General features: G+C 42.2%; 1 protein-coding gene across 4 annotated transcripts in view; it reads right to left on the bottom strand.

The window, feature by feature from the left end:
- Window positions 1-56: 56 nt before the first annotated feature.
- Window positions 57-23,546, bottom strand: part of eml3 (EMAP like 3) — a 53,049-nt gene continuing 29,559 nt past the window's right edge. For 3 of the 4 annotated variants that reach the window (XM_084547151.1, XM_084547154.1, XM_084547152.1), the window contains 18 exons: window positions 19,065-19,100; window positions 18,468-18,588; window positions 18,078-18,227; window positions 17,217-17,286; window positions 16,991-17,101; window positions 15,257-15,352; window positions 10,428-10,562; window positions 10,038-10,176; window positions 8,635-8,786; window positions 8,150-8,275; window positions 7,064-7,195; window positions 6,893-6,963; window positions 5,438-5,526; window positions 4,029-4,126; window positions 3,599-3,686; window positions 2,314-2,412; window positions 2,100-2,230; window positions 57-984 (listed from right to left, as the gene is read on the bottom strand). In XM_084547151.1, coding sequence (XP_084403277.1) covers window positions 772-984; window positions 2,100-2,230; window positions 2,314-2,412; window positions 3,599-3,686; window positions 4,029-4,126; window positions 5,438-5,526; window positions 6,893-6,963; window positions 7,064-7,195; window positions 8,150-8,275; window positions 8,635-8,786; window positions 10,038-10,176; window positions 10,428-10,562; window positions 15,257-15,352; window positions 16,991-17,101; window positions 17,217-17,286; window positions 18,078-18,227; window positions 18,468-18,588; window positions 19,065-19,100 — 2,057 coding nt within the window. In that variant the 3' untranslated portion in view covers window positions 57-771. The remainder of the gene's footprint in view (window positions 985-2,099; window positions 2,231-2,313; window positions 2,413-3,598; window positions 3,687-4,028; window positions 4,127-5,437; window positions 5,527-6,892; window positions 6,964-7,063; window positions 7,196-8,149; window positions 8,276-8,634; window positions 8,787-10,037; window positions 10,177-10,427; window positions 10,563-15,256; window positions 15,353-16,990; window positions 17,102-17,216; window positions 17,287-18,077; window positions 18,228-18,467; window positions 18,589-19,064; window positions 19,101-23,546) is intronic. The other variant, XM_084547153.1, reaches the window with a different exon arrangement.

Raw genomic sequence — 23,546 nt, 5'->3', positions numbered from 1 at the left:
TCCGGCTCACAGTTCCTGGCGCAGCACTGCCCACTAGTGACACTCCCCACACAACACACCTTCCAGTCTTTGTTTATTGAGAGCTTGACCGATACATCACAGTATTATTACCAACAGTCTTTTAAATATATAAAATCGTACTGAAGTTATCACGTTGAAGTGTACTGATCTACTGTTAGAAAAAAAAAAAAAAACAAGAATTAGTAAAAGAGAAGCTGAGTTGATTTCAAAGGTTTGTCACAGTCTCGTCTGTCGTAAGCATGAAAACAGCCTCAAAAATGAGCTCAGGTGTCAACAAAACACTGTGTAAAATGTTAAAACATACGTAAGGATCTCTGTATAGGCAAAATACGACGCTCTCTGGAGGTCTGGTAAACGAGATTAACTGAAACACGGCGACGCGGGATGGAACCAAAGCCACGACAGAAGCCATGTTTTGCGCCTGCCAACAATCACAACTGTGTCTAATGGCCCTCGCCGTAATACAAAAAACACAATGACAAATACTGTGGTGTTATGGGAAGTATCGCACCGTCCAGTTTTCACAAGGATCTACATTATTAAAGAGCAAAATGAACACGGGCGCTCCTCCTGAAGACGACTCCTCTGCTCGTTCTGCCTGAAACTGAAACCAGCGGCACAGCGGAGGCCAAATAACTTAGCCGACGCTGACTTCCACACCTCTGCACGGCTGCCAGGAAGCAGAACCCCACCCTCTCCCTTCACTGTTAATAATAACACCATTTTTTATAATTATTATCATTTCGTTTCCTAGCTGGTGACAGGTTCGGGGGAGCTGGTGGAGGTGGACGAGGCCGAGGCAGAGACCAGTCTCTCCCTGCTGTCCCCTACCCCGCCTCCAATCACCCTCCACTGGAGGATGCAGGTGTCCTTTCCACCCATGGAGAGCAGGTGGGAGTCGCTGTGGGTGAAGCGGACGTTGGTGACGTGGCTGCCGTGGCCCTCGTACTTGTGGCTCGGCGCCTGAAGAGGAAAGAAAGGAAAATATGAGCTGGTGATGATGAATGAATCCAGTCTGGACTGAATCAAACAGCAAATGAGCTTTGAGGCAGCCAGTACTTCAGCCTCATGGAAGAGGGCGCTAGTGAGCCATGGGTTTATGCTTCTACACTGACTCGTAGACTGTTTATAAAGATGGACGGTGGAACTGCTCCTTAAAAGTGAAGCCAAAGCAAGTAGAGCTCCCCCTGGTGGCTGGCTGCATTATAGGTCATAAGCTCCACCCCCTCCATGTTAGTGGGCGGGACTAAACTAAAACACTAAAATACACGTCAAATAAATTTTTTTTCAAGGATGGTTTATGTCATTTACTCTGTCATATTTACTTAATATAATGTTGATGAATGTTCAAGTGTCAATATTTTTTGAGTAAGTTCAGTTTTTGTTAGTTATTTGACGCTATACAAACAGGATGTGACGTAATGGCGTCTACCAGTTGCCATGCCAACCGCTCCATAAAGCGGTACAGACCGTGAGAGTTGCGAAATAAATATTTATACACAAGTACAGTGTATAATCCAACATTTCCTTGTAACTGGTGGAGGTAGAGCAGAGCGTAGTATTAATTAAACGAAAACTAGAGTGAGTCTGGAGGAAATGTGGGCGGGGCATCAATATGGCGGCTCCACGTGGTTCCACTCTCGGACCGTACTGATGTGGCGTCGCCCGTATGCCCGGGAAAATAGCGTCAGTTTGGTCCAATGCAAGGACGTGGGGACGCATTGTCCATATTTATATACGGTCTATGCTTTTTATTCATTGGTTTATGAAAACCAGCATCTAAAGCAGGGGTCTCAAACATACGGCCCATGAGCCAAAACCAGCTCGCCAAATTGGTTCAATCTGGCCCACGGGATAAATTAGCAAAGTATTTTATATTAAATGCAGTATTTCAATAATACTGTAGTAACGGCTATTCCCAATTTGTCCACAAAGTGGGGACGCATTGTCCATATTTATATACAGTCTATGCGCTAGACTAGCAAAGGTTAAAATCATTAAACATGACCCTTCACAGGACAAGCGGTTACAGAAGATGAATGAATGAATGAATGAAATGACGTTTGAATGATCTGTACCTTTAGTTTGGGACAGGGATACTGGAAGAGGTGGACCTTACAGAAGTCATCAGCCACCGCCACCATCCTCTCGCTGTGAGAGCGACACAGTGCGTTGATGTCCGTCCCGTCTGAGCCCTCCAACCACACACCTGTACGTCACAGCAGCACAGTCACCACCTGTTTGACCCACTCGATCGAATACGACACTTGAGAAAGGACAAATGTTTCTCACCCATGACATGGAAACCCAGCACACAGGTGTAGGAGGCCCATTCTCTGTCTTTGCTCTCGAAGCGGTTCCTCAGCAGCTTACAGCCTCCCGCTATGTCCCCTGTGGAAACACATTCAGGGCCAGAGAGGTAGATTAGTATGCTGCTGCTGTTAGCCTGAACATGTCCCACCCACACTGGCCTCCCTTCACTGGCTTCCAGTACGTTTTTAGGATTTGATTTAAGACGTTAGCATCTGCCTACAAAACCACTGAATGGACTCATATAATTAGTAAGAGGAAACTAGAATTACATGATTTTATTTTACTTTACACTAAAAGATAAAGAGAGTTAAGAGAGACAAGCAGTAAAGCCAGCCCCTTCAAAATAAAACCCCAAGAGAAAGAAATAAGGATCTTCAAAGGGCACCTTATTTCTGGCATAAAATACGATCGTTTACTCACCCATATAACTTTGGTGTCATTTGGATTCATTCGGACGATATTTAGATCCGCGTATATCCATATAATGGGAGTGACTGGGGCACCGGAACGCAGCCTCTAAATAACTCATTATCTGCCACGAAACTCGTTCATTTCACCAATATTTTGTTGTGATACACTAGTGCTATTCCCCGTTGAGTCCGGAGTTACCTGTTATCATCATCCGGGGTCTGCAGATGATCTACTATTCATATAAATTACAGGTAAACAAGCTGAGAGATGACATCATCCACGTCAGAGGTTAGTAGGTCAATCTACACATCCCGGTTAATGAACAAGTAACTCCAGACTCAACGGGGAATAGCACTAGCGTATCATAACAAAATATTGGTGACATTAATGATTTTCGTGGCAGATAATCCGTTATTTAGATGCTGCGTTTCGGTGCCCCATTTACTCCCATTATATGGGTATATGCGGCGCTCCGCTGGATCTAAATATCTCCAGATGATTCCATATGACACCAAAGTCATATGGGTGAGTAAATGATCATATTTTATGCCAGAAATAAGGTCCAGGTTGTAAAAAACGGTAGTTCCTGTTTAAGGAATGATATTATATCAGTTTCAGTATTACAAGGGACTTAGCTGCAGGTTTAGCATTACATACACAGGAAAATAGATGATATATTCAGACTGACTACAAAGAAACTTCAGCATTGTGTTTTCTTCAGTAGAATTGTGATAGAAAGAATGAAAGTCAACATTGCAACTTGGTCCTCGAGTTTTTTTTTTGGACTAACTGCACATTTTTTCGCTTTACATTAGCGCATAAAATCTTTATACAACACTCTATAGTCTCTTACAGTAAAGGATCTCGTAGTCGCCTGAGTTAGACATGATGTACTTCCCGTCCTTGGACCAGTCCAGGTGAGTTATGAAGCTGGAGTGTCCCTGTTTGGACACACAGACAAAGACAGAACCTTTTAAATATATCGCTGGTGTTGTTTATTCTTTACTTTCAACAAATTCTACATTGATTCTGAAGGTTCAAACAAAAAAATATATTAAAAAAAATCTGTTTATTAGACTCTCTGTACTTTCTTACTCTCACAATAGATGAATTTTATGAATTAGATGTGAAATTTAGTTTCCTTCGTTCTTACAGACCTCCTGGCGGTCCATGGGCATGAGAATCATAATTTTGATGTCTTATCGAATAAAGGGGGCTCAATGTCACGGCCAATTGTCAAGGACACAACGACCATACACTGCGTCTACGTTATATGAACTCACGTTACACTTCCCGAAGCGGGTGTAACGCCGGCCGCTGTCCGTCACGTTGTAGATGTAGATGAAGTTGTCGTGGGATCCGACGGCTAAAAAGCTGCCATCTGAAAAACACAAAGGAGAGCATTCACACCAAGGCTGACGGGGGATTTCCAGAGTTTTTTTTTGTTGTTTTTTTTGGGTCCAAGTCCAAGTCTCATGTCTGTGATGATTAAAATTTAAAAAAAATGCCCCAAGAAATGAAAAATGAGAACTCAAGTTTTCTTCTTTCACTTCCTGAATCCTGGTGCCACAAATAAAGAATAAAGGATTCTTTTAAAATCAATTAAAGCTGGATTTTAAAGGCGCTCACATAAATTTCTATTCATTTACATGAACACAAACAGACAGACACCACTGACATTTTAATACTTTCCCATTAATCTTATAAAATTATACCCTATGCTTGTCAAAAAAAATCTGCCTGGGCCTTCACAATTAAAACTGCAGGCGGCTGAAGCTTGAAACACATCGTAACGGCGCTGCTCCTTTAACCAATCACATTTCAAGCTTGTATTCTTAACTCTCACTCTGTGGCCTACGGTAGAATCAGTGTTTTCGTGTCCTCTGATTGGACGGTCAGAGAGCTGCTCCGTTTAAGCCAAGCTAGCGGTTCATGTCCTGAGAGTTGCACAACCAAATCTTCCCCGTTAACGTTTTGATAGCCATTTGTTGAAGCCACCATGCCAGAAGAAGGAGAGGCTATCGATTTGGTTGCAGAACTTCTCAGAAAGACATTTTCACGGTGGACTTTGGAGGAAAGGCCGCCCAACCCCGGAGCTAGCTAGCTAGCCTGACCCAGCCGGAGAAAAGGTGTGTAAGCCACGTTCAGGTCAGCAACTATGAGCGCCACCTTTGGCTAACAGGCTCAGAGGAGAACTTTAAATAGTTTATTAAGTTCTGGTGAGTAAAATAAATTATATTTACGTCTTTTATGTATGTTTTAGCCATTTTACCGGGACATTGATGCTTCTGCTGGATTTGAGGTATGTGGCGCTTCAGTAAGTGAGAGGAGACTCTTTGTTCTAAGTGAGTTTCTTGCTTCAGTAATGGCATTCATCTCGCTATGTGAGATACTATTAAGAGGTGTTTTGAATAAGGTTTGAAGGTACTGAAGGGCCCGCCACTGACAAAACGGTTGGTACAGGATATCTATAGAAACATATGTAGGTGTATTGGGTGGGTGCATAGTGAAACTGGTGAAAGAGAGAAAGGTAAAGATGGAATAAATGATGTAAGAGAGACAAAACAAGATAAAGAACAATGCTAATCTGTGATGGATAGAGTGGTAATAGTGTAGTACTGGTACGACCTCTATGCACCTCAGTAGGAGGCGAAGTGGCACTAGTAAAATAACTTTTCACTACAGCACCAACCTGGTGAATATCTCATGACGGACAGCTGCTCGTTGCCGTCGGTCGACTCAGAGACCACCTCCCTGGTCAGCAGGTCCAGGACCAGCCACCTGTTAGCGGGACAAGGGGGTGGAAGACGTTCAACAGGACATAGACAGAGACAGGTGTACGCTCGTGAGGGATGATAACAGGCATGATCGTTGTTTTTTTTTTGTCGTCTGCCCCCTGGTGGATTAATCCATGCTCTGCAGTCAGTAGCTTTTGGCAGCCATTTCCAATATGGCTGCCTTCATGGACTTTCTAGTTTTCTTTTGCTAATTTTGAAAAGGTTAAATTAAAAATAACATTTATGTTGTTACTGATATTTCAATATGATTATTTGCTTTATTTAAACAACCTATAATTCATTCATACTTTACTCATTATGTATCAGTAAAATTGCGTTGAACAGTTGTAGATCAAATATGATACGGTAGGTGTACATATGGTTATGCGAGTTTAAAATATGCATTGATATGTGATTATTGTAAATGTAACCTAATGTTGGAGAGGTTCACTTGGTAATTATTGTCTGTAGTCATCCAATGTTTTCACTAAAGCTATTAAATTAACCTATATAACATATATATTAACAAATACAGAGAAGACATAGACGTTTTAGTCCGTCTTTGCCTGAGCAAGGACATGAAACTGTTTTTTCCAACCACAAGGCGGAAGAACTAAACCAAAAGAAGAGTGATGTGTTTGTTATTTGTCCTAAAATGAAAAAAATGATGCGGTCGGACATTGTCTGCCCTTTTTATTTAAAAAAAAATCTTTGCAAATTGAAAAGGGTATATTCGACACCATGCTATAAAAAAGAATTTCATGGAGAACAAACAAAAAGACTACAATTACTGTGTGCAGTGCAGCCAAACCAACTCACGCAATACTATTTAAAAACCCAGTCAGTAATATCTGTCTATTGTCTCATATTCATCTGCAACAGTAGTAGTTGTCTATGAAGCAGTTGCTGATGAACGGTTGCTATCAACGGCAACTGGAGGAAAGAATGTCGTGTTGCCGGTTGCTGCTTTACAAAAATAAGGCCACTTAATGTGGAGCAGTATAGAAATGTTGGAATAACATCAAAGCCTCAACAGTACAATAAAATAAAATAATAATAATAATAATAACTATTGTTAAAAATCTTATCTAGAAATTGTTTTTTAATTTAATTTAATTTAATCTTTTTTTAATTGTTATTATTTATTTATTTATTTTTCTAATTTTCTAATTTTGTATTTTATTTAACTGTCTTACACCTATTTTTATTTTTTTTATGTGCAACTGAGCTACTGTGACCAAACAGATTCCCTTGTGGATAAGTCTAAGTCTAGGTTTTTCATATTCTGAACTTTCAGGTGAATTAAAGAACAAGATTTAACTGAATTATTGTCGACTGTGTGTCATTTGTAAGATGTTGTGCTGCGTTACCTTCCCGTGCTGAGGCCGACTGAAACCACCGACCCATTAGGACAGAAATCAGCACACAACCCGTACTCCTGCTAGATATACACGCAAGGATTTAGTCAGATATTAAATATATATATTACATTAACAACCTTATAATTACACTTAAGTAAGTCCAGGAGCAGAGAGTCCTACCTCCAGGGTGATGCACCAGTCCAGCTTGTGTTCTTCTGTCTTCCATAAGCACACCTGTCTGTCGTGCCCGCAGGTGAGGAAGATGTTCTGGGAGGGGTGTGTAGCCAGCCCCCACATCTCATCTACATGACCCTAGGAAACACAGACACGCACAGGTTTGTTTCGTTGATTATATTTACAATCAGATGACACTACATTCTTTCCAGCAGTTGCCGTTGATGATGTACAAGTTAGTCTGGCTGCACTGTACACAGGAATTATAGTTTTTGTTAGTTTTTCATTCAATTTAATTTAGAGCAGGGGTCCAGTCTTGGCCTGCAGGATGACTTTGCAAACTTCGACTTATACACTTAAATTTTAACTCATTGTTGGTGCTTATCTCGACTATAAAAGGGTCAGAAAATGTCTTGTGACTAAGAGCTTTTGCCAATTCTTTCAAGAACACCTGGAACTTTTAATGATTCACTGCACGTTATAAAAGGGTAATAACCTTCCAGGAGGAGAGGACGCACTGTACCGGCTGTGAAAGCGCAACGTCTCAGCTTTCAGAAGCCGTGATGTGACTGTGATAATCCAAAGTGCGCTTGCAGCATGTTTCGGTTGCAGTTTTCCCCTAAAATTAGCTAATATTCCTAATTTGTCCACTAGGGGGCGCACCTTTTTTTGTAAGAGTCGCAGGAATAACAACATTAAACCGTAGACGGCATCAATTTGCAGAAATCGCAGCTATTTTTCTTAAAATCTGTTCATAAAAGGACACTTCATTAAATATAAGCACTTTCATAATCTACTTGTTCTTCTTTGCACTAAAACAAAAGCAAATATCTGGTGTTGTCATTATTTATGCTATCAAGCTACTGGTCCGTCCCCCTTGGGATCAAACTGTGCTGTATGTGGAGCTAAAATAGACACCCGTGCTTAAGAGGGTTTGTGTATTTTAGGTTAGTAGTTTATTGTCTCAACACACATATTCACTTTTCTTGTTGACAAAAACGAAAGTGGTGATCGGATCAATCGGACAACCAGGTCTGAACACAACTAGAGATCCTCTTTACACTTTTAGATAAAGAATAAACAAGAGCCTACCTGTACAATGGCCACAAACCCGTCTGAGAAGGTCCCTCTGAGAATGGCATTTCGCGTTGTACCGACTAGAAGTTCCTCCTCATCCACGTTTGCGATGGTGCGAACGGCCCCAAAATTTTCTGGAATCTGGACAAATGATCCCATCAGCCAACGAGCCTCTTTCTCTCTCCGTCTTAACCCCAGAACACTAACACTACAATCAGTATAATGTTAACCACCATCACCAATGTTGGGTGTGTTTCACCTGTTACAATGTACACTGCCTGGAACTGAATCATGCCTAGTGTCTACTGTACAAGCCTGTGGGGGCAGTGCTATGATCTGGGGTTGCTGCAGTTGCTCAGGTCTAGGTTCAGCAACATGAAAATCACCCAACGTTAGTGTTCTAGGGTTAATCTCTCTTAATCTGAACAGATCGTCTCCACCCAGCATCATCATCATCATCATCATCATCATCATCATACACACATAAAGCCGTGGTTCACCTCACACTCTCTCTCAGGTGCCAGGTCGGCGCTCCAGCGGATGATCTTGCGGTCCTTCCCGCCGCCGCTGAGCAGACCGCCGCCCTGCAGGTTGCACAGGGTGAACACGCTGCCCTCGTGGGCCCGGGTCTGTCGCATGATCTGGAAGGTCTCTGTGGGAAACGAAAACCAAACTGAACAAAAAAAATCTGGAAAAAATTTTAGAAATAATAAAAAAAATAATTAAAAAAAAATAAATAAATTTTTTTATTTTTTATCAAATCTTAACAGACATGTTAAACAACTTCTAAAATTATTCAAAATTATTTATTATTTATATACTAACTATACTATTTTTCAGTGGTTCTAAGATCATTGGGTCTAATACATGGATATTTTCTTATTTGGTGGAAACAAGCCTATAGGGGGAGCTGTGGAGTAGTGGTTAGAGGTCCCAGGTTCACTTCCATGACTGAGGTGCCCTGAGCAAGCATCTAACCCCCAAATTGCTCCCCGGGCGCAGTCCTTAGAGGCTGCAGCCCACTGCTCCAACTACTGTGTGAACAAATGGATGGGTCAAACAGCAGGAACTGCAATTTCCCCATTGTGGGGCAATTACGGGTTAAAATTATTAAATTATTATTATTATTTTTTTTTATTTTACTCCCTATATTTGTTCTTAGGCGAAGCATTAAAATCCTACATGTGCCGACAGTTCTAGCACTGGTCTGTGTAAACTTCCGTTAATATAAGAAAAAAGAAAATGGTAAACAATAATTTTTGTAGGAGAAGAAGAAGAAGTTGTTTGTGGCTGTCAATGATTTTTGTAGCTCTCTACAAAAAAACCTTTTGTTAGACTGTATATAAATATGGAGGCGGACAGCTCCTCTAAAGTAGAGCTCCCCCTGGTGGCTGGCTGCAGTATAGGTCATAAGCTCCACCCCCTCCATGTTAGTGGGTGGGACTTGTGCCAAACTAAAACACTAAAATACACGTCATATACATTTTTTTTCAAGGATGGTTTCTGTCATTTTAGGTAGTTAATATAATGTTGATGAATGTTCAAGTGTCAATTCTTTGTATAAGTTCAGTTTTAGTTATTTGACACTATAGAAACAGGATGTGACATAATGGCGACTACCAGTTGCCAGGCCACCTGCTACCTTCAACGGTCCTGTGGCTGCTTTTTTTGCCTAAATAAAGTAAATTGCCATTTTTTTAGCAGCATTACTAATAGTCTTTTATGACACGAAGCTTTTCTGAACCAGTTGAGCTACTATTACTACAACGGTATTGCACCACTGTTGTACACAGGTTATTTTACAGATGCCACAGATCACATGACGTGTCAGATTTGAGCGTTTGGCGTTATGTATTTTTTCCATATTGTCAGTTAAATCTCCAGACTGATTCCGAGCCCTGACCTTTGGCTCCTTTGCCCAGAGTCTTGACGTCTGCGGCCGACTTGCCCCAGGTGAGGATGTTCCCTTCAGAGTCTCCGGTCAGGACGTCTCCGGTCAGGCTGAACGCAAAGCACTGGATGAACTTGGGCTTCTTGTATTTCTGAAAGCAATGAAGACTGTGTTTAGAGCGGCTATGCGAACGCTTATTAGTTGCTTTATTGTACAACAGCTGCCTTCATATGTTCAAACTGAATTAGATGATTCACTCATGAATAATATTTGCTCTAAACTTTCACTTCTCTTAGTTTCTGCTTCTCACTTCCCCCTTTCTGGCCTCAGCCCGAAGGACGCTGCATTTAGAAGTACAACCAGGGATGTGAAGTGAGTTGAGAGACAGGGATAAACTCTTACTCCAAAGATGCCTTGTTTCTTGGTGAACTGCCCCGCGTTCAGCGTCCAGAAGTAGACGTGGGATTTTCCACAGGTGATGATGTTGGTGCTGTCACTGGGGTTAAACTCCACGGCGAACACGGCCTCGTTGGTACTCTGGACACACAGCAGCACAGGTTTTAATACAGTTACAGAGAAAAATGATCCGAGCGCTTCAGTCGAGCTTTTGTCCAGTCCAGAAACCTGTCCAACCTGCTCTTTTAGAATTAGAATAAGAAACCTTGAATGAACAGGATGCCAAATACTGGTCCACACTTCATACAAGATGACAGAATTAGGACGAAATTATGAAGAAATGAAAAGTCTTTACTGTCAGGAGAAGTTTCCACTGAGGGGAATTTAAGGGTTGTAGAGATTTAGCAGAAGAACCTTTGCTCTTTCCAGGAAACCCTCTGATTTTATTTATAGTGCCTTGAATTTCTTAATCAGACATTAAATGATCAAATTCCAGTGTGGTATACACAGATAAGCCACACCATTATGACCACTGATAGGAGAACTGAATAACATTGACCATTTTGTGACAATTCAATGTTCTGCTGTGAAACGTTTGGACCTGGCATTCATTCATGTGGATGTTACTTAGACATGTAGCACCCACCTAGACCAGACTAGGCACCCCCACCCCATAGCAATGACACTCCTTGATGGCAGCAGACATCCCCAGCAGGATGCAGACACATAAAGTTTAGGAACAACTCAAAAACACATGAAGAACAGCACAAGTTGTTGACGTGGCCTCCAAATTCACTAGATCCCAAACTGATCAAGTATCTGTGGGATGATCCACAGAGGCCCCTCCCCGAAAAGGCCCCCCACTAACAACATTTGGTTACCAGACACCACAGGACACCCTCAGAAGGTCCATGTCCATTCTCTGATGAGTCACAACTGTTTTGGAGGCACACGGGAGACCTACACAATATTTGGACGGTGGTCATAATGTTATGGCTAATCGCATTCATCCGTGGCTCACAAAGCCTTTCACTACGTCACATTCTGATTTCACTTTCCTAATTTAAACATGATAAAATATAACCGCTGAGCCTCATGGTTTCTGTTGTTTGTGTTGCCAGGCAATGTCTAGCTAAAGAGGAACGGGGTACGCAAGGGTTGGAAAATCCAAGCAAAGTTTCTACATGACGCGGTTAAACCTCACCCTGGATGTGAACTTTATTTATTATCGGTTAACAAAAATGCAGTGAATGAACAGAAGATAGAGCTAAATCAGGGTTCTTCCAGGTACAAGAGTTTTTGAAGGAACTCCAAACACCTTGAGGAACTGACCACAGATCTTCTGTGGATGAAGGCCAGACAGACTCCATGATGTTGAATCAGGACTCTATGGGGGGGATGTACCATCACCTCCAGGACTTGTTGTTCTTCTTCACGCTGAAGATGGTTCTTCAACGACATTGCTTGTACGTTTGGGGTCGATGTCCCGCTGCAGAATAAATTAGGTGCCAGTCATACGTCTTCCGGATGGTATTCCATGATGACACTCATTATTCTACCGCTCTCTTCCTTCTGCTACAGCCAAATATTATTTCAAATTTTGGCTCATCAGTCCAGAGCACCTGCTGTTATTTTTGCACCCCAGGTCTTATATATTTTCGTGCATAGTTGAGTCTCTTGGCCTCGTTCCCACGTCGGTGGTTTGGCTTTTTGGCTGCAGCTCTTCCATGAAGACCTCTTCTGGTCAGACTTCTCCGGACAGTAGATGGGTGAACCTGGGTCCCACTGGTTCCTGACAGTCCTGAGCTGATGGCTCTGCTGGACATCTTCAGATTTCAAAGGGAAGTAAGCTTGATGTGTTTTTCATCTGCTGCAGGTTTTCTCGGCCAATCGCTGCATCTACGATCCTACAAAACCCCTGACTTTGTGCAAGTTGTACCGACAAGAATCGATAAAGGTGGTAACGCCAACTATTGATTTGAAACATAGAGTGTATACAGATAAACAGTAGCTCCTCTAAAGTGAAGCCAAAGCAAGTAGAGCTCCCCCTGGTGGCTGGCTACAGTATATCATAAGCTCCACCCCCTCCATGTTAGTGGGCGGGACTTGGGCCAAACTAAAACACTAAAATACACGTTAAATAATTATTTTTTTCAAGGATGGATTCAGTTATTTTAGGTAGTTAATATAATGTTGATGCATGTTTAAGTGTCAATAATTTAGATAAGTTTAGTTTTAGTTGGGTTATTTGGCGCTATAGAAACAGGATGTGACATAATGGCTGCCATGCCAACTGCTTCGTAAAGCAGTACAGACTGTGAGAGTTGTAAAATAAACATTCATAAATACAGTAACTACAGTGTATAATCCCACATTTCCTTGTAACTGGTGGAGGTAGAGCAGAGCGTAGCATTAGTTAAACGAAAACACAAATGGGTCTGGAGGAAGTGTGGGCGCGGCATCGATATCACGGCTCCAGGTGGCTCCACTCTTGGACCGTACTGATCAGACTCTGGCTCCAAAGTCGAAAAATATGGCGCCGCCTGTATCCCTGGGGAAATAGCGTCTGTTTGGCCAATGCAAAGAAGTGGAGACACATTGTCCATATTTATATACAGTCTATGCTTTGATATAGACCCTTCTTTTGTCCGCTCACTTTGCATTTTGTAAATTTATACAAACATTATTTACATTTCCGAAAGCATTATTAGTTTACAGCGTCCTCTACATACACAACCTCCAATGTGGCTCAGGCTCAGCTGTTGCTGTGTTTACCTGAAATACTTTAACACTGGTGCAGCAACCTCCTACATTACTGTATCAATCACAGTCCAAGAGTTTCGGTAGCCATGGTTGAATATGTGATAATGAGTCCGTTCTGTCGTCCCAAATTATTAAAAGAAATTAAAAAACTGTAGCTTTAACATATATTTATACATTTTCTGAAAGAAACCACAAAGACAATGAGGTTTTCTATTCTACCACGTTCTTGAGCATTCAGTACACACCGTACAGGAGCATCATTTCACATTACTGACACAAAAAGCTCCATTCACGGCTGTGCTGTAAAGAGGCATATGGACTATTCCACCGCTGTGGTAGTGGGAGGGATGGAGGAGGAGGAGGAGGAGGGGAGGGGGCAGTATAATTATCTTGTTCCTGTTGGATGAACTCGTATGTTTACACAGTGTGGGCCAGCGTTGGCCCAGCGTTGGCCCGTCCAGCACGGACCCGTCCCACACACACATTCAACGCACTCTGGATGTTTCACAAAACATGCAATAACGTTTTTTTTTTGTTTTGTTTTTTTTTGCACAAGACCCAAAGAACTCTTGTCTTCAGATGACAAACAAGTTCAAACACCCACCTACATGTTCACACTGCTGCACTGGAGAACACACACACACACATATATATATATATACATACACCCTGTTGGACACATTTACTGTATAAAATATTTACACTGTTGCCATGGCAGCTATGTTGAAACTGCTCTCAAGGAAGTTGAGGCATTTTGGGATAAAAGCCTATAAAAGCAGAGCATAGACGTGGCCACCAGCTTCTCCCTTCCTGATCTCTCACATTCTGCACACAGCTGACCTGGTCTAGTATGAATCTTTGAAGTGGCTGCTAATTTCACAAGAGTTACATGATGTGCCTCAGATTGTAAAGTCATATCACCCGGAGGCAGTAAGACCCAACATATTAACACCTTATTTAACCGTTGTATCAAATGTGTTTGCAAGCAGTCATCTGTTACACAAGTTTATGATGGCAAATAAACACAAGGCCCTGAAGTTTGTGACTTACACTGTGTGCTACAACTTGTTCTTGTCTGTATTGGTGCACTGGCATCATCAGTTATATATGAATGAGCTATAAGCTGTTTGCAGTGTACCCATGGATGTATACACAACTTATAACAAAACAAAACACATAGTTCTCAGGTAACTTCTGATGTTATATGGCGTATCTATTTTAATTATTTCTATAAATGTGATTTTGTATGATTTCTCATTTGAATGAATCAGAGAAACCCTATAGTAAGTTAAGCTTAGCTAAGCTAAGCTAAGCTGTGAAGTGAAGTGAATTTAAGGTGAGTTAACCTAAGCTAAGCAAAAGTCAATTAAAGTAAACTAAGCTAAGATAAGGTAATATTAGGTAAGTGATGGTAAGCTAAGCTAAGCTACACTGTGAAGTGAAGTGAAGATACGTTAGGATAAGTTAAGTTAAGGTAAAATAAGCTAAGCTAAGCAAAGATACAGTAAGCGAAGCTAAACTAAGCTAAGATGTGACGTGAAGATCAGTTAAGCTAAGTTAAGGTAAACTAAGCTAAGCTAAGTTAAGCAAAGAGATAGTAAGCTAAGCTGAGCTAAGCTATGCTAAGAAGTGAGGTGAAATTAAGTTGAGTTAACCTAAGCTAAGTAAAGCCAAGTTAAGTTAAGTTAAGTTAAGTTAAGTTAAGTTAAGGTAAACTAAGCTAAGTTATGATAAGCTAAGTGATGCTAAGCTAAACTTATTAACTTAATTAGGTTAAGTAATGTGGAGGTAAATTATCCAAACAAAGAGACAGTAAGCTAAGCTAAGATGTGAAGAGAAATGAAGATAAATTAAGTTGAGTTAAGCTAAGCTAAGTGAAAATTAAGTTAAGTTAAGCTAAGTGATGATAAACTAAGCTAAGCTAAACTGTTAACTTAAGTGATGATAAGCTAAGCTAAGCTAAAGTGTTAAGTTACATAAGGTCAAATAAGCTAAGATAAACTAAGCTGTGAAGAGTTGAAATATTTTTATGACTATGTCAGTTTAGTTCATTTATTTTGCTTTGTTTTTACCTTGACCTCCGCATGCTTGGTCCCCTTGGTGCAGTCCCACACTGACAGCATGTGTTCATTGGAGTCATCGATAACACACAGGGAAGCTCCAGAGTCCTGAAACATCCCATCAAAACAAGTCAGAAACCAAAAAAAACAAGGCGTGTGTGTGTTGGCTCTGCGTCTGGACAAATGAAGCCAATAAAAAATTGATTAATCAGATGAAAGCACACAAACACAAAACGTTTTTCACAATAAAAGTCTGCAAGGTAAGGAGAGGCTTAATGACTTTCCTAAAGTAAAACATCTGTACAGGAAGTGTTTATTTTCATTATTGTTGGCAACTCTGATTCCGGGGAATGTATAATGGTGCTTGTCAGTATGTGAACCTTCTGAACAGTTCTTCTGTTTTACCATGACTTTGTGACAGGTGAAACAGAAGATCATCAGGACGTGGGTGGTGCAGGCATGTTTATGGAACGCTATAAGAGCATCTCCAAAAGATCTGAGCTCAATCCACAGAGAAGCAAATATTCTACAAACAGAGAAAGTTCAACAGGGTTGCTGCTCTAAACTATTTACAAAAAAACAACAAGAAACCACAGGAATGATGAATTAGGTAAAAGGCCACGCCAACACACATGTGGACAAACCCAAAGCATTTGATGAGAAAACACAAATTCTGGAAGAACATCGTGCCCCCGGTTGTGGAGCCGAAAGCTGTGCCGAAAATGGGCCACAGTGCAACGAGATAACAAGCTAACAAGATAACGACCTGAAGCATTCCAGCACAACAAGCTGGGAATTAGTGATCTTTGCTGGCCAAGTCAGTGTAAGGACCTGAATCCAATCAAAATCCGTTCTGGGCCTGAAGTTAACGCGCCCCTCCAACCTTATTCAGCTGGAATTTTGCAGAATGATTTTGGCAAAAACATCCTAAGGCAAATACCAAAACCACGTGCTTGCAGCATCAAAACGTCTTATTCCTCTTCTGTCTTAGTGGAGAAGAAGAGAAGAAGAACAGAAACCAAAATAATGTGACTAAACACGTCTAATGTGTGGAAGAACTCTATTCTGGAAAATTTGTAAATTGTGAAATGAGGATGTTCGGCAAGGGGGTAGTACGTGATCGTTGATCAGTAACTCGATTCGCAACTCAGGCAAAGGCGGCACTGAACACTGAACGTTTAAAAGAAGAGAAAAGTTTCCTGGAGGCAGGGTCGAGGAGAAAAATCTTCCAGACAGGGTTAGGGAGTTTATGGCAGCATTGGATGACCAGGATACAGGTTTTCTGGAGCCAAGTTATGAACTACCCTCTCCACACTACTATTAACTTTGACAAAAATATGTATTGAACTGAATCCAGTCACATCTAGGTGAATACAAGGTGCGTATATCCATATAGTGAGAGTGAATGGGGCACCAAAACGCAGCCTCTAAATAACGCATTATCTGCTGCGAAACTCGTTCATTTCACCAATATTTTGTTATGATACGCTAGTGCTATTCCCCGTTGAGTCCACCAAAGTTATATGGGTGAGTGAATGATCATATTTTATGCCAGAAATAAGGTCCAGGTTGTAAAAAAACAGTAGTTCCCCTTTAAGATCGGATGAGGACTCGGATCGGCCGATACTGAATATCAAAAGATCAATATCCGATCAGAGGGGCAAAAAATAAATCAAAAAACTGATCGGGACATGTCTATCCCGAGGTTGACAATCTTTCAAGCCCTTAATGTTGCAATCAACTTACAGCAAAGGAAAACGCCACTGATCCGACTCCCCTCTGGAAGGTTCCCAGGCCGATCTGCTGCAGGGTGACCAAGGTGGTGGAGTCCCAGATGTGGACGCACGGCTGCAGAGGCTAGCGCACATAACGGATGCAAAGACGTCACATTTATCGGCAAGCAAAGATTTTCTTTTCATAATGGTGAAAAAAGTGAATCTAAGAGTCATTTAGCTAAATACTTAGTGGGCACCTTGCCGTCTTTATCCACCCCTGCTGTCTGGCCAGATGCCACTCGCACTTTGTCAGGATGGAGGGTAAGACTGCAAAAAAACAGAAATAATAATTATAATAATAATGATAATTTAACTAAATAACAAGACAGGGTTGTAAAAGACTTTTAGAAACAAAGATTCAAACTTAACAGCTTTTATATTCATTTAACTGTTATCATTTGTTAGCATCAGTACACTCTCAATATCTTTTACATATTTTTCGCCCTCCACCTAAATTGGATCCCCTGATTTTAAGAGCTTAGTTACACATTTTATAAACAAGGTAGAAAGAAAAATAGCAATAAAGGGAGACTCTGGACACTAGGGGTCGTACACACTAGTCGACTAGTCGCTGATCACGTGACAATGAAAACATGGACGCCTCCGAGAAGACAGGTGAAGAGCCCAGTGAGTCGTTGCAGCTACTGTGACATGTCAGTCCTGAAATACAACTAAAGTACTACTGCAATGCATCTGAAAAGGCTAACGCTAGCAGAGGAACAGTCCAAATCCTTACTTCACGGAAAAAAGTCTTCGGAGAAATACTTTGCTAAACTATCCCATCTAACAACACGCTGTAAAGTACTACTAAATGCTACTGATGGTGCTGAGGTGCTGCATGTTTTTATACAGTCTATACATATCTGCAGCTCACAGTATGTAGCACATGAGCTGTCTGTTCTCAGCATATGTATTCAGGTCTAGAATATAGATTTCATTATTTTCTACTGTGTTTTTATTAGTGACGTCATCAGAGACTAGTCGGAGTTGACTTCAAAATATTCTGAAGTCGTACAACCCCTAGTGTGGATGCATTTTATTCCTGCTGTTCCACTGACCATCGGACACAGTCTGTGTGTTTGAGATAGTGGCGCTGTGTGCGGTTGTTGATGTGATAAAGCACGATGACGCAGGCGATGAAGTACACGGCCTCGCCGGTCGGTAGGAAGTAGAGGTTGGCCCGGCAGTCTCGTCCCCGGTAGCCATAGCTAGCACGACAAAGTCAAGGCGGCATTCAAAACAAAACCAGGTTCTGACGGCACAAAGGTGCATAAATAAACATTTAAAAACGCCAGACATGACACCACACAGTCAGAGAGACCCTTTCCAGAACACACTGAGCCGCTTGAACACAAGGAATGACCGCACGGTGAAAACATCTGAATGTAACACGGGCCTCATAAATACGAAAGTCGAGCGCCGCTGTGGCATTTCGGGAAAAAGGATACACCCAGTCCAGCTCCAGTCTCTCGGAGGGCGGCTCCATCTTCAGGTCCTCGTAGTTCTGGATGTTGGAGGGGACGTACATGGTGATGGGACGGCCCCGGATGAACATTTTGATGGACTGTCCTGGAATACGAAGCAGAATACACAACCAGTTACGACTGCTGTTAACCCTTTCACATCTCAGCCTCCAAATGTCCACCTGGACTTTTTATTTCGCTTATTTTGACTATAAAAAGGTCAGAAAATGTCCTGAGTCAAGTGCTTTTGCCATTTTTTCACCTGGAACTTTCAATATCTGGCAGTTATTTACAATTTACTGCAGGTTATAAGAGAGTAATAACCTTCAGGGAGAGGAAAGCTAGTGAAATTACCGTAATAACACCACATTGGCGGTAAAGTGCAACGTCTTAGCTTTCAGAAACCTAATCCAAAGTGTGCTTGTGCATTAGGTTTTTAAAGGGTTTAATGATAATAAGCACTTTTTCTATGTTAATCTGTGTCTACTTGAATTAATTCAATGTAAATTTAGAAAATGTACTATATATTCTGTTGACTTTTCTCAAATAAAAACAATAAAAAGAAGCTTTAGCAGGTTCCACCTTGGCTGTAGGTTCCTCTTCTGGAGCCGGGGGATCCTGTGAGCAAAGGAAACCAAAAAGGTCAGCCAGAAAAATAAAACACGTGAGCTCTAAATCACACGGCGCTGAACCGACTTTGACTCGAGGATTCCCAAAGTTGGATCTACGAGCTTTTATACGACTTATTAGATTTATGAGCTTTGACATTCAAGCTGGGCTTCGTCTTCCTTCGCCGGACGTCTGGTCTGGTTCTGCTGCCTTGGCAACCGAGCAGCGTGAAATGCGTTTCTTTTCCGAAACGGGAACTCGCGTTTTTTAAAAAAAGCCACGGAGAGTTTCAGTGGCTCGGACACAATGACACCTTCCTCAGTCAGACGACAACAGGAATCATGGGACAGGGAGGAAGAAGGACTCGACTCCTCTCGTTTCAATTGTTGTGGGAAATTAAGTTTTATAAAGTGAAAGGAAGATGAGAACAAAAATGAGTCATGAGTCTCTGGTTTTGGTAATTGCTTGCAAAGCCTTAAATGTCCCTTTGAGTTTGTTAGGATATTACAATACTTCAGTAAATGAATAAGTTCAATAAAACCAAAAGAGACAGCTGGACCACATAGGTTTGTATGTTTAAACTGTTCAAAAACGGATAAAAACCATCTGGACATATTTGTGGAAATAAGATCTTAACCTCAAGGCCCTTAGCTGAGGTCTTCAGCCACAACATTATGACCACTGACCGAATAAATAACATTGACCATCTTGTGACAATTCAGTGTTCTGCTGGGAAACTTTTGGACACGCCACCCATTCCCTGCACCCACCCAGATCAGACCAGACCAGACCAGGCCAGACACCCCCACCCCATAGCAATGACACTCCTTGATGGCAGCAGCCATCCCGCAGCAGGATGCAGTCTGAAAACGCTTCAGGGACAACTCAACCAAAACATGAAGAACAGTACAAGGTGTTGACCTGGCCTCCAAATTCACTAGATCCCAAACTGATCAAGTATCTGTGGGATGATCCACAGAGGCCCCTCCCCTCAAAGACCCCCCACTAACAACATTCTGTTCCCAAACACCACAGGACACCCTCAGAAGGAACCATGTCCATTCTCTGATGAATCACAACTGCTTTGGAGACCTACGCAATATCAGGAAGGTGGTCATAAGCAGAAGTCTCGGAGGAGTGGTTAAGCTTGTGCTTCTCTCCTTAAACAGGTGAGCTGTTAGCCTAGCATGCTAACATCACAACGGATTCCGACTAAGCAGAAACAGGGGGCACTGTCAATTCGTGTAATTAGATCAAATTTACACATTTGCACAAATATATTCATTCATTCATTCATTTTCTATACCCGTTTAGTCCTGTTAAGGGTCACGGGGGTCTGCTGGAGCCTATCCCAGCTGTCATCGGGCGAGAGGCAGGGGTACACCCTGGACAGGTCGCCAGTCCATCGCAGGGCCACACACAGAGACAGACAACCATTCACACTCACACTCACACCTACGGCCAATTTAGAATCACCAATTAACCTAACCAGCATGTCTTTGGATGGTGGGAGGAAGCCGGAGTACCCGGAGAGAACCCACGCAGACACAGGGAGAACATGCAAACTCCACACAAATATATTAAAAGAAAAAATCTTTATTTCCAGCTGCCTTTGTGCACAAAAAGGGAACAGCCTAGACGTACTTGTGCACAAACCTTTATTCTTTGCATTTCAGGAACTGACAACCTAGCGCCGTGCTGCTCAGTTATCACTCAAATAGATGCAAAGTATGAAGAGATCAAAAGATATGACAGGAGAAGACTTGGGTTTAAAAAAACATAAAATAATAAATAAATGTTTTTTGGCGTCCTACACTGCAAAACTGGCCCATCCATCATTCTGTCGGCTGAGCTGGAGTGGCGCAGCGTCTCGGCTAACCACAGTGGATGTGATTCCAGGCAGCGCCCACACTCTCTCCCTCGCTCTCTATGAACAGGCCCTGTAGTGTTTGGCTTTACAAGAGCTCGCATTAAAAAAAAAAAAACTGAACTGTACTTTGTGAGGAAACTGAAACGGGTTCATTCCCCACCAGCATCCTCACAACATTTCTACAGAGGGCTGGGTACTGTATACGCCGTGGTGCTCCAGCTGCACGGCGGCGGACATGACGGCCGTTCAGAGGGTAGTGAGGGCAAACTGAGCATGTGCACCGTGCATTTTACTAACATAAAAGCATGCAGCTGTATGTCGAAATGACAATAAAGCTCAATATGATTTGATTAGAAAGTAGCAGGGGGAGGGGCATAAACGTCACGTTTCTGGTGTTCAAAGCGAACGCCGAGCCATAAAGATAAAGACCGACTCTAAATGACCGGGTAACTCCAAGCTGGACGTCAAGCTGAGATAAAGCAGTTTTATGGCAGCAGCTAACAAGGCAGGTTTCACTTTTTACAATGGGACACTAAAAAAAGTCGTCACTAAGGCCCTGTCCACACGCAAACGCCGTTTTTGACGTCATCGTTTCAAGAAATATCCTGTCCACACGTATCCGTTTTAGCTCGACCTGAAACGCTACTTCATATTCCAGGCCTATAGGTGTCGCTGTTTCAGTTTCAGAAATTCACCCAAAACGGAGAAGAAGAGACGGAGCATGCGCACAAATCTTGAGCGCTGTTTACAAATCTCCTTTTTTTGCTCAGCGTGGTGGCACAGGAGCATGATATTTAGCCCTAGTAGCCCTAATAGGCTCAATATCTTCTCCAGCAGGTAAACTAGCATGTAGTCCGCCATTGTTGTTGATGTTGTTATGAGACGTCTCGCGGGAGGTGGAAGGCAGCTGGGGGGGGCGAATACGATGACGTCATCGTATTCGTTTTAGGCGTCTACACAGAAACGCTAGAGGTGCGTTTTCAAATTTATCCACCCTGGGACCCGTTTTCAGAAAAGTGCGTTTTAGGGCTATGCGTTTACGGGATACGTGTGGACGCTCGGCCAAAACGATGAAAAAAAACTCAGTTTTTGCGTTTTTGCGTTTGCGTGTGGACAGGGCCTAAAATAAAGGTCACACACTCAAATATTTCATTGGACCTCCTTTAGCTTTGATTACATTACAGCACACATTCTCTGTGTCATTGTTTCAATAAGCTTCTTCAATGTCACCAGATTTATTTCCATCCAGTGTTGCATTCATTTTCCACCAAGATCTTGTATTGATGATGGGAGAGTCTGACCACTGCACAAAGCCTACTCCAGCACCTCCCAAAGATTCTCAATGGGGTTGAGGTCTGGACTCTGTGGTGGCCAATCCATGTGTGAAAATGATGTCTCATGCTCCCTGAACCACTCTTTCACAATCTGAGCCCCATGAATCCTGACATTGTCCTCTTGGAATATGCCCATGAACATCAGGGAAGATAAAATCCATTGATGGAATAACTTGGTCATTCAGTATATTCAGGTAGTCAGCTGACCTCATTCTTTGAGCAACATAATGTTGCTGAACCTAGACCTGAGCAACTGCAGCAACCCCAGATCATAGCACTGCCTCCACAGGCTTGTACAGGAGGCACTAGGCATGATGGGTGCATCACTTCATCTGCCTCTCTTCTACTACTAACATGCTACTACTAAGTGGACCAATCACAGCTCTTGCGTTCTAGCTACACTTCTGCAGAGGTTCACGTCAGACTACAGCGTTAGGGTCTACATAGGGTCTGGGCTGTCGCCGTAGCTACGGCGTCAAATTGACGCAGAAGTCTAAACCGCCTATTAGCGTCACCAACTAATTATTGAGCTGCTTAACTTCTAAAAAATTCAACTTCAGTGAGAATTTATTGACATCAGTGCCACTGGTTTAGTTGCCAACATTTTTGTTTTAGGCCAAAAGAAAAATACAAGAAAACGTGTCAGTCAAAGGCGCCAATACCACTAATCTAATAACGTTAGACGCTTACTTCTCAAGCAAAAGCTGACATGGACCTCCAGGCATGTTTCTGCAATGTAAGTTGCTGCGGGCAGTTTGAAGTGTTAAATCCAAAATGCCTCCTGACACAAGTTCTGCTTAAACTTTTCTCTCTCTGGAAACATCCAGAGCTACATTTTCTGCCATATTTGTGATCGTTTTCTAACCACTGCGACTAGCGAACAGCTGACAATGTTTAGAAACTATAAAGCAATTGCCTTTTCAAAGATTTCCACAAGCTCGAGACAAATACTTTTTGTTTGCACAAATCCTGCGAGAGAGCGTCTTCTGCTGAAGGAATGAGGCCTAAAAACGGGTCTAACCCAAACCAGATTGAAGGCCAACACTCATAAAAGCTACGCTAACCGCAAGTGCGGTCAGTTGGGAAATCCACTCATTTTTTTTTTTTGGACTACAAATGACTACATGTGTGAAGCGGAGAGAAGCTGCCTGGGCACGAGAACAGAGGTACAGTTCAACCCAGGCCTTGCCTAAACCGAAGCCAGGCCACACCAGCACGTGGGAAAAGTCCCTCATTTAAACACATGGACGT

The sequence above is a fragment of the Chelon labrosus genome, assembly GCF_963514085.1.
Source record: "Chelon labrosus genome assembly, chromosome: 1".
NCBI lineage: Eukaryota > Metazoa > Chordata > Actinopteri > Mugiliformes > Mugilidae > Chelon > Chelon labrosus.
Note: the sequence above shows the minus strand (reverse complement) of the source record. Positions and strands in the feature narration are given on the sequence as shown.